Source organism: Anguilla rostrata, chromosome 10 (genome assembly GCF_018555375.3).
Source record: "Anguilla rostrata isolate EN2019 chromosome 10, ASM1855537v3, whole genome shotgun sequence".
Lineage (NCBI taxonomy): Eukaryota > Metazoa > Chordata > Actinopteri > Anguilliformes > Anguillidae > Anguilla > Anguilla rostrata.
This window is the reverse complement of record NC_057942.1, coordinates 43,461,018-43,472,392: the sequence shown is the minus strand read 5'-3', so window position 1 is coordinate 43,472,392 and position 11,375 is coordinate 43,461,018. Positions and strand designations below refer to the sequence as shown.

Here is an 11,375-nt window from a genome sequence, read left to right as displayed (position 1 = left end):
TGGTCCCATTCTGATACCACTGACCGGTGCATAAGAGCTTAACATCAGAACAGCACTAAGCATACAACATGATCGCTTACTGTAACTGTAAACACACACGTCCTCGCACAGCGGCTGAACATCGCAGTGTGGGAAATTGATACGTGTCAGTAAGCAGTTGTTATGAACGCTTTGCTGAGAATAGAGTGGAAGACTCTAAATAAACCCTAGGCCTCTTCTTATTTCTCCATATTTAAACATAAGTGTCATCTTTTCACAAGCCATATCTCATCTCTTCCTGCGTGTCCTCCAGCTAGTTTTTCCCTGCCACTGTTGCCAGTGGCTTGTTCTGTGGTGGTTTAGGCATAGGTGCACTGTGAAGTGTGTTGGGACAAAGTCTTTGTAGAACGTGCTACATAAATAAAATTTGATTGATCGAAGTCTTTACACTCAAAATATGCATGAGGCTCTAACTCTGTACGAGAAAATATACAGTAATTCCAAACCCAATTTATTGATCGGGAATGTTGTGCTTCTGTATTTATACAATACATCACTCTTTTCACTGTTGCATTTTGAAAATCTGTTTGATTTCAACTGAATATATTACCAGATGGCAGTCCATTTGTCCCATTTTGCTTTCCCTAGTGTTTGCCAAAAGCGGGTCCTTATGTTAGCACCAAATTAGCAGCTTTGAAATCAAACTGTTGAGCATGCAGTGATTCTTCAGGCTCCGCCATTCTGGCTGTCTCTCTCCTTCGCCCCGGCGCCCCCCGTCCCAGAGAACACACCGTCAGTGAGCAGGCAGGTTCTAAATCTGCGCAATATTACTTCAAATAAATGTACATCTGCCTTTGGCGACATCGCTCTGTTCAATGTGATCTTGTAGTCCAGCCCACGGAAAGGCCAAGCTCTGTGGAATTGTTTTGATAAGCGGGGGCGTGAGGACAGTTGTAGGCACAGATTACAACTCCGCCCCCCCCCTCAACCCAACTCGTTTTCCCGCCATTTTTGCGCCGGGGTCACCCGTAAAATGACTGGAGGATGACCCCCCCTGACTGAGGCCGTGCACCTTTGGAGAAAGCTCTGCCCTCTGACACGATCTCTGCAGATCAGACTTGAACAACGCATTTGACCCCCAACCCCTGCCTTCCACCCCCCCCCCCTCTAATCTGCTGGAGACCGCCCCGATGGCCAGAGTGCCCTGCCCAAGCTGTTGCTCTTCATCCGAGGGGATCCCGCGCGGAGAGAGCACTCAAACCTCCGCATCCCTCCGCAGACAAATCCTACCTCCGGGCCCACAAACCCGCCGGGCTGGATGACAAACGCTACACGCTAAAACGCTAAACGCCTTCGATAAAAAATAAAAACCGCGTAATACCCAGTAATGCAGCTCTGCTCTCGCATCCCGGAGCCTAATCCACGGGATCCTATTCTGAGCGGTGATGTCAGCAGTCACCGGCTACCGTATCTGAGGCAGGGCCTGGCGCGCCCGGGTGGATGATGTCATAGCACATCCGTGCCTGCTGCGATCACCGTCCCGCTTTAGCCATGGATGGGGCGAAGGGCAGGGCAGAGAGGGGTACGGTGGGGTGGAGGGGCGGGGCGGTGAGGGGTACGGTGGGGTGGAGGGGCGGGGCGTGGCATGACCCTGCAAGCATATAGGCAACCGTCAGAGGACAGGCACAACAGAGAACACTCTTTCTCCCTCTCCGTCTCAGTCTCTCTCTCTCTCCCCTCTCTCCCTTTCTGTCTCTCTCTCTGTCTCTCTCCCTGTGTTACTTGTTCTTAAATTAACCCCCGTTTGTCATCCCGCTGTTTCTCTCTGGCTCTGGTTGAGGCAGGTTCCCGGGGCGTGAGCTTCACGGGGCCCCTGGGACAGCGGGGCCGGCCGCGCGCTCACAGAGCCTGTAATTCCACAGATGCAGAGCCGCGCAGATGTGCGCGCCGCACTAATGCTAACCCTAACCCTAATGCTACTTTGCACAGCATCCTCTGACATTAATTCGTTCTCCGGGGTTTCTGATGTCAGGATTAGGATAAATAATTAAGGGCTACACTGCTGAATAATGCTTCGCCATTAAAAGGTGATATCCTGTTTCTGGATTAAGCGGGAATTATACGCTGCAGCTGGACCTGCATTCAGATACTTTACTAATTTGGTAAACACTGCCATTGGACCTCAGTGCACGTTAGCTGATATAATGCACAAGAAAAAATAGTTTAGTTGCTTGGTGTTGAGGATATTCAATGTATTAAAAAGGAGAAAAACATTTTTTTACATAATTACAGTTTCAAAATCACATATGCTTTATAGATTTCATTTTAAATAACCAACTCTACTAATCTCTCCCATGAATGTCTTTAAAAAGCGTAATGTTATTGTCCTGACGATCGAAATGAATGCTTGCCAGACACAGCTAACAGACATGTTAGAGGCAAAGCAACAGAAACACTATTTCTGTTATTCATGTGTGTGTGTGCTCACGCATGTGTGTGTGTGTGTGTGTGTGTGTATGTGCATGTGCGTGTGTGCATGCACCTTTTTTTCAAATCAGGTCTGGAGTTTTCTCCTGCTCCTGAGTGTGTCGAGTGTCAGTGACAGGGTGTCCAGACACAGCCCGACTCCTCAGGCCCCCGAGAGAGTGAGGCCCACGTTGCTTTAGCAAACGCTGGAGCAACGCTGGAGCAACGTCTCCACGCCGCTCTCCCCGGCAGTGGAAATATTTACCCAGAGTGCCCAGATTTACAGCACGCCGTCGCTTTACAGCCAGCCTCTGCTTACTGGAGCTCCGGGCCCCGGGCCCCGGGCCAGGAATGTAGGACAGGAGTGAATTAAGAGCCGGGCGGCTTTGCTCTGCCTCACCCAACCCCCACCCCTCACACACCCCCGTCCCCTGTCCTTCAGAGCCCTCGCGCAGTCCCGTAAATCGAGGATGCTCTGGGGACAGCGCCTGGTGCGCTCGGCACGCCGAGACACTTAAAAAAACAAAAACAAAACAAAACAAAATGGAGCCTCCTCCTGTGTTTACAACATCCTCATATCTCAAACTAAAACATTGTTAAAAAAGGTAACAGATGAGATAATGAAGTCCCATTTTATTCTGATGGTCTGTTTGCCTTTTAAGAAAACAGCAGCTAAGTTAATCGCTACTTTTTCAAATTTAGCATCACTTATTTGAGAAGGAAATAACAAAGAGACAGGCGCCTGGTCATAAACTGTTAAAATAATTTCCATTTAGTTTTTTTTTGCATATCACTCTGGTCAGGAGGTCAGTAAATTGTGGGAAATGTTATTGTTAAAAATGAAGCAATTCAAAACAAGAAAGAGTATGCGTATAAAAAAAGCACCAAGTGATGAATTTAGCAGGAAATTATACATTTCCAAAAATTCTTGGCTTTAGTGTACTACTTTCTAAATAAGTCAGTCTTAAGTGCCTCATGCCTTGCTGTTGTCTGAAGGTCTAAAAATATATTATAAATGTGGCAGAGAATCGGATTAATATATAGACAACAGTGTTCACAATGCATTTCCAAATAACCAGACACTCACTGCTCACACAGTAACACTGCACAGATGGCAAATACTTTCACCTTATAATGAAAACTGATCTGGCCCTTGCAGGCAGACAGTGGCCAGGTGACGAAAATGGCAAAGCCAACCATGCAAACACACCTTGAAAGTGATAGAAACACGTTTAATCTTGTAAAAAGTTATAAAATGAATATTGTACAAAAATAAAGTCTGTAAAGAGAACTTTGGTTCAGTAACACAAATGAGGAGGACATTGAGCCTTTTTTCACGGAAAGTTCACTTTAAAACTGCTGGTTTTGAACACAACACAGTGCCTTCCGTCCGCTATCCACCAGAGATCAAAACTTTATACCTTTCCACTCTTTTTTTTTTGTTTGTTTTTCATAGCTTATCAATTAATAATTGTCATGGAAACCCAAACACTTCAACGACGATGACAGAACAGCACAGGCAGCGGAGAGAATCACAACACAAAACCTACAACATCGAAAACAGGTTAACATTTCAGGCCATGTGACCCCTCAGGGTGTAGAAGGGTCGGGAGTTCGGAGTTTGGACAAGGGTACACATCCAGAAAATCTGAATTTCATACTTTCAAATGTATTTCATGGCTTTGTCATTGGTACTGGAAATTTAAATAAACTGACCTTTTTTTGTTTTAATACTGCATAGCTAAAAGAATGTTCCAGGATACCTGGACTGAAAAAAAACTAGTCCTTCACCCTCTATGTCGGTTTGTAAATAAAGGACTATGGCCTCTTGTAAATGAGCACATTTTCCTGTCTTGATTACGCTTCATACCTCTTCAAAATAAAAACAGGATTCTGAGAGAACGTTTTTGTGGTCTGATGAAGGCAAATGTATCTAGTAACCTTTACTTAAACACAATAGTGTAAAATCTAACTTCAAGATACTGAATGACAATATAATCATTCAGTTAATTTGCCTTAAATGTATAATTGAATAATAGCTCTTCCTGGCATTTTCTCTTTTTTTCCTCCCCTTTTAATTTGTACTCTAGTCCGATGTGCGTTGCGTGTCTGTTTGTCAGTGCAGGTATCTAAGATACCAGGACACAGGATTCCGTTTAGATTATACAGAAAGGAAAGTTTGTTTGGACGCGAGAGGGAGGACAGGAGGAGACTGGCTGTAAACCGGAATGCTTGGTCGGTATGAGGCGTTTAAGCTGCTCGTTTGCTTGTTTCCCTACACCTGGCTCAGCGAGTGGTAGCCTCTTATTGGCCAGGAAGTCACTCCGTAGAACGACAAAATCCAGGGGTGGGGCAGGGGGGTGGTGTTAGGGTGTCTTAAAGCCTCCCCAGGCGAAAGGATGGGGGGTGGGGGGTGGAGGTGGTCGGTACAGGGATTGTTTAAAAGCCTTCCCAGCCCGAGAGGATGGGGGGGGCGGGGCAGCGGGGGGCCACGGGTATAGGGGGAGCGAGGGGGACACGTAAGTGAACAGACCGTCTGACGAACACCAGACTCCGCCATGTTCCCTTCCCATCGCTCCTCGGGTGCACGCGGAGGAAACCATTTCACTCGCGCTCTTCCGCGCGACTCGACAGACAGAGCTGTCCTGTCCCGTCTCTAACGCTGGGCGAGACGCGGGGCCAAGTCCTCCTCCTCCTCCTGCCCCGAAAATAAATCACCTGCAGCTGACACCTCGTCTGACTCCCCCCCCCCCCCGTGCTGGATTCAGCACGGCTCATAAACGCGCTGAATGAAAACCGCTTTCACTGCCACACGATTCAAATCGTGAAATATGTAAGAGTCTGATTTCATCTTCTGTAACACATCGCTTCCTGTGGAAACGCAGCTGTCTCGGAACAAATCCCACATCCGTCCTGACAAAGCCACCGGGTGCATCTGTGTCATACATGAATCCCGTAACGTGCGAACAATGATCAATTAAACTGTCCCCGAAAGGGTACGATAGTGGGTATATTTGCATTTAGTCATAAAATAAGGAACAATTATAATATTAGTTTTAACATTGACATTCCTATTTTATGGATTAACAAAAGTGAAACAGGAATGGACAAATTGCAGATTAAATATTTGTATCTCAAACAGAGGATGATGATTGTCACAGTTACTCCGACACCTCTCTTATTTACTTGAGTGGACAGTGACAATGGGCCAATAACGTTAATAACAGATCAAACAAAGTAGAAACTCAAATACACAGTTGAACAGGTGGAGACAACGTAGTATAAAAGAGTAACGTTTGGAGATTGGGGCTGTCTTTCTCCACCAGGAGTCATGTTTCCAGCATCAACCTAATTACTCTTCAACATGCTTTTTCTTTTTAACATATTTTCCTGTTTGGCACTGTTAAGAAAAGAAAAGAAATAATCAAATAAATAGGAAAAAAGAACATATTTTCATGAAATGGACTGCAATAAATAACAATAAGTTAATTAAACCTTAATAAATATCTTTTTTATATATATTTTATGCATTTAGGAATCTGAATAGATGCATTTGCACCAGAGTCCGTGTATTGGCCTTTTGGGAGTCATTCGTGAAGTGAGCCAAGCTTTCTTTCGGAAAACATTTGTAAACTTTGCGATCATTTACAAGCAGCGACAGTGGGCTGTACCTGGCCGGACTTAAATACTTGTATCTGGAGCAGCTGAATTTAAAGACCAGGAAGCGTTTGCAAAACCCAGGCCTCCCCCCCATCCTCAGGACCTGAGTGAAGAGCAACTGAGGAACCTCCGCAATCCCACAATTCCTTTCCCGAAGAGCCCAGCATCGCCAACTCCAAATGTGCAGGGAGCTGGCGTGACCTTCCGTGTAACAGTAAATAGAACGTCTGTTGATTTTACGGTCTTGCTTGCAGGACGCGCTGTCGGCACGGTATTTCTACTGAGCGTGAGGAAACATTTGTCGGTAAACAAGGAGGTTTTGGAAAAGTTCACTGCGGGACTTGAGAAAGAGCAACCCTCTCGACGGAAAGGAGGTAAACTGACCTTCGGGAGAGGGGACAGGGTAAGGAATTACTGCGCGACCCCCAGTAAAGCAGTTACGCGCCGTTCGTGAGCAAAGTCTCGTTTCTGTCGCGTCGGGGCTAAGAAAGGGGGGCGCCCCCCCTCCCCCCCCCCCCCTCGTCGTTCATCCTTTGTGACCCCGTGACTCTCCGAGCGGGCGTCTCGGCCTTGGTCCTGTTCCTCGGTGGTGGTGGTGGTGGGGGGGTCAGTGACTCCTCCCCCCCCCCTCACAGCGAGCCGTTTGGGGCTGGGGGAGTGCGTTCCCCGCTCCGCCGCATGTTCCCCCGTCCCCACCCCCCCCCCTCTCTGCCCGCCCATCTCTTTCACGTCCTGCCGGACAGGAAGTCACACGCAGCCGCACCGCTTGGCGGAATGCCTCTTCAGGGTGTGATACTCCGTCAAACTGTCGTCCAGGAAGGAGAGGTCGTCGTCGAAGGCGGTGGGGCGGCAGCAGGCCCGGGCCGGGGGGGGGTCCTGCTCCAGCTTCTTGTTGTGCGTCAGGTTGTTCAGTATCTTGTCGTAGTTGGTCTCCGAGTTCACGCAGGGCCCACTGCAGTACCTGAAGATCATCTCCTCTTTGGTCCGGTACCCCAGACCCAGGTCCGTCACATTCAGGTGGACCTGCTTGAGCACGCAGCCGCGGTTCCGGCCCCGCCCCCCCCTTTTCCTCCGCGGCCCCGCCCCTTCTTGTCCTCCCTGCCTCCCCGATTGGCTGGGGACCTCTGTCGGTCCCGCCCCCTCCTGCCCCGCCCGCCGCCGCCCTTCTCGGGGGACCTGCGCAGCCTCCGAATGGTGGCCTGGATGAGCTCCATCACCTCCTCGTACTCCTCCGGGAACGGCCCGTTGGTTTCGTCTGTGGGACGGAAGAGGTGAGAGGGGAAAGGAGTCGTTAGTTCGTTAGTGACGGCGCTCCCAGACCGCCGGCCACGCCACACAACTCTGAAGAGTTACGGTTTGCTGAAGGGAGGGGAAAAAGGACATTTATAAAAAAGCAACTTGTGGAAAGAAACGCTGTACGACCGTAACGCCAGTCCACACTGCAGCGCCTCCTGCAGACGGCTCAGAGACCCGAGGGAGTCCGTCTGACATCTCCTGAGTCACACAATGACTCCTTTAAGGGGACCGAGCTTTCGAGGGCGAGTCAGAAGACCCCGTTGACCGCTCCACAGGACGTGGGAGGCATTCACAAAAGGTCACGGCCCGTTTGAAGCGTTTACAACTTGAGGACGACATTTGCACCCGTCCTGCTGGCGCACACGATGACAGCAGGGCCAGTTAAAGCCGAGCGTGAGATGTGATTCAGAGTCATACGCGTGAGCCACTTCAGATCACAGGACGAGGCGGGGGCTACAGAGAGACCGGGGGGCGGGGGCTACGGAGAGATCGGGGGGTGGCGGGGGCAATGAGGTCAGCACCTTCAAAAACAATCACTTTGTCAAACCAATCACATCAAATCTATTTTATTTGTTTAGTGCTCTTTACAGAAGACTGTAACAGACGCTTTACAGAGTAGCAGAGACCAGGCGTGAACCCCCAAATAACAGGCCTGAACCCCCAAATAGCAATCACGCGCTCATCACTCTACTGCTCCCTTGGGGACAGAAAGAAGCGGTGAACTATTGTAAACTCTTTTTTTTTACCACTGTATCAAACTATGCATAATGCTTCTGTGTAATCTACCTCTGCAACTGACATCTTGATATTTAAATTGATATTTAGCATACCAATCTATCGGCAAAAACGCACGTAGCGATGAAGCCTGTGCTTTTTTAGTGTACGCGCGCGCAGTCTGTCTGGCTGCAGTGAAATGGCGGTAGGCCAGCAGTGTTTCCCGGCGGGCGGGGAGGCGAGGGGGGGGGGGGGGGTCATAACACGAGCCCTCCGCTGGTGGCGTCACTTGTTCCACTGCCAGGTGACAGGTAACGTGACACACCTGCGGCCCGCACTCCACCGGGCCCATTACAGCAGTATCAGATGAGTGGAGATGTGTTTATACAGCCTGCTCCTCCGTGACTGACACCGGCCTTTGTGTCCCAACAGCCGGACAGAGGCTCCATTCAACAGGGCCGCGGTAAAAACATCGACACCTCCACGACTCTGGTTTCTCCTCATAGCAGTTACACACACACGCACACACACGCGCACGCGCGCGCGCACGCACACACAAAAAAAACAGGTGTTAACATCGGGCCTGGAAATGAAACTGACAGACACAGTCTAGGAACGTACAGACAAACACAGGACTGAGACTAACAAATACATAGTGGCGTGTGCAAGCAGTTTTTTTCCCTCTTTTTTTTTGCAGACTGTCTGCCCTGTTAATGTTTTTTTGCCCTCTTCATGGAGACTGAGGGAGAGCAGACAGGGTTACTGACAGAGCCGGTAAATCACAGGTCCGAAAGGATCACGGCGGGGATTCGAACCCGTAGCCACACAGGAGGGGGAGAGGGAGAAGTGCACATACGGTTCCCCCCACCCCCACCCCCACCCCCACCCCAAGCCAAAAGGTCTTCCATGTACATGTTCTCATCCAGTTCAGCGTGTATCCAAAGGTAACGACCACAGACTGAACAGCTTAAACGTACCAGTTTCAAATATTATTTTTTAAAATCATGTAGGACCAATTGCTATATAGAGGCTATCCTTTACATTCGACAATCTAATTCCGAGCCTTACAGCATAGATGGAGGCACGTGTTATCAACAGGAGGTGCCAAGGCCCAAAAAAAGCCAAATGAATCCTTTCTTCTTAAAAACATCTTGCGACTTTACTACTTCACAAAGACGGTAAAGTGCAAGGTAATTTTAAACAAACGGAGTTTCTCTCCCTAGCAGTGCTAAAACAGCCATAAACACACACTGACAGTTTAATCTGACAGTTAAAATCTTAAAAGCCCTGTGCAGCCATTTTCCTTAGACTCTTGTCTGTTATGGGCTTATTGTAATAAATGGATAAAGGCAGATTTTTTATGATTTTGCTCCCCCCCCCCCCCCCCCCCTTACAATCACAGTTTAGATAAAACAACCTTGAATGGAGAAAAGGTGAAAAGGTATCATTCTATAAAGTGGGACAGGTGGTGAGGCCAACTGTCACCCATGAGCCAAAATTTAATTTGGCTCTGCAAACGAAAATCATGTTTGACGACTAGTGTTTGATTCAAGAAATGTTTCAGTTTTTTTTTTTTTTTTGAATAGATAAATAATACATAAAAAAGGTACTTGAGTATTAACTTCACTGGCTCACAAATACGGAACAGATTTTGATATATATGGAACAGCAGTCAACAAAAGCTAATGTGTTTTTAGCCTTCCCTGCAACATTATGCACAGCCAGCCCTGCTATGGAAGGAAACCCATGAAGAAAAACTACTAAAATGCCGTATCTGTGAGTCACTATAAATGCATACTTTGTTATAAATGGGAGGTTTTATTAAATATAGATGGTTAATGTAAACGCCCCAGGCAATGAGAGATTGATACATTCTTGGCAGGGATGTGTACTTCACTCTCTCTGTTTCCTGGCCATTGGTTGCTCTCTGTTAGTGTGTACAGTATGTTATGTCAAGTATATTGAAAAAGACAGGATTTCCTTCAGTGTCCTACCCCTTGACTTATATAGCTGGTCCAAGTTCACACAAGGCTCTTGGTTTGCTTCCATACCTCACTCAAAACTCTGTTTGCTTGCATATTATTTTACTAGTACAATATGCCATGTGACAGAGATTAGTAGCTGTCACGCTGGAAATTAAATAGAAATAGGCTGCTATCATTTGGGCACCGTCGAAGACCTTGACCCCATTCGCGTATTGTAGTTAACACAGTTGAATATTTTTAATTATTTATTTTTGCTTGCTACCCTCAGTTCTTCTCTTGGAAACTGTACTCATGTTTTCTCACCTGTGCAGGTGCACGGCGAGTTAAGCAGCAGCACACTCAGTGTCAAAGGTGAAACGATATCAAATGGTTTAAAATTAATTTTTCAAAATGTTACACAGGCTCCAGACCCACAGCCACCGGAAGTATATTTTCCTTGTGGAAAAGATTATAGGATTAAGAGAATCTAGATCAGATCTGTGAAATAGGCCTGCCTCCAATTAGAGTAAATGGTGAAAACCAAAACAAAGGTTTAAAATTTAAACAATTGAGTAATTCTAAATGTTTCACTTACAGTGCTCTTCTGTTGAGGATTCTTGCAGAGTGACGGATTCAGCTGCGGAGTTGGATTCCGGCTCAGACTCGGGTTTATCCAGTGGTAGCGACGGAACATCACCGAGCTGCCCCGGGAAGCTGGAGGTTTGTGCGGACTGAAGATTTCGGGACAGCGGGTTCGTGGAGGCGGTGCTCAGCAGCAAGAAACACGTGGCCAGAACGTCCCATAACTTCATTTTAGATTCAGTCCCTATGAAGGAACCTATAACAAGGCACGGGAAATGTAATTACATAAAATAGCATCACATCACTACATCTACCAGGGATAACTGAATGGGTCTAACCGCTTTCGGGGGCCTGCCACGGTTATGCTACATTACGCTTAGACGCAGTGGGTACCAGAGGATTCTACATGAAAACATATAAAGTCTGAAATCGGGATATAGTCAAGGTACAGTCAACATCTTGCACAGTGTATTTTGAACTATTTTTAGCGTCTCAACTTTCGGCCATAGCCTACAGTTATACAATTGTGCCAGTTTACATCACAGAATTCTCTCGGTCGAGTTGCGCCGTACCAAAGTTATAAAGAGATGCTTATACAATAGGGGAGGACTGTCTGCTTCGGCCTTCTACCCAATATTGTAGCCCAAAATACCTAGAAGCTATTAAAAGCATTGCTATTGGTTATGCATTGGGCTGTTTAGGCGCATGTCATTT

The 11,375-nt window shown here is 47.5% G+C and overlaps 1 protein-coding gene across 1 annotated transcript; it reads right to left on the bottom strand.

Moving 5' to 3' along the window:
- Positions 1–3,656: 3,656 nt before the first annotated feature.
- Positions 3,657–10,891, bottom strand: LOC135233602 (glial cell line-derived neurotrophic factor-like). The gene is given in 3 exon segments (XM_064297328.1): positions 3,657–7,176; positions 7,179–7,360; positions 10,675–10,891. Coding segments are annotated over 3 exon segments (723 nt in total). The 3' UTR covers positions 3,657–6,852.
- Between the last annotated feature and the right edge of the window lie 484 nt (positions 10,892–11,375).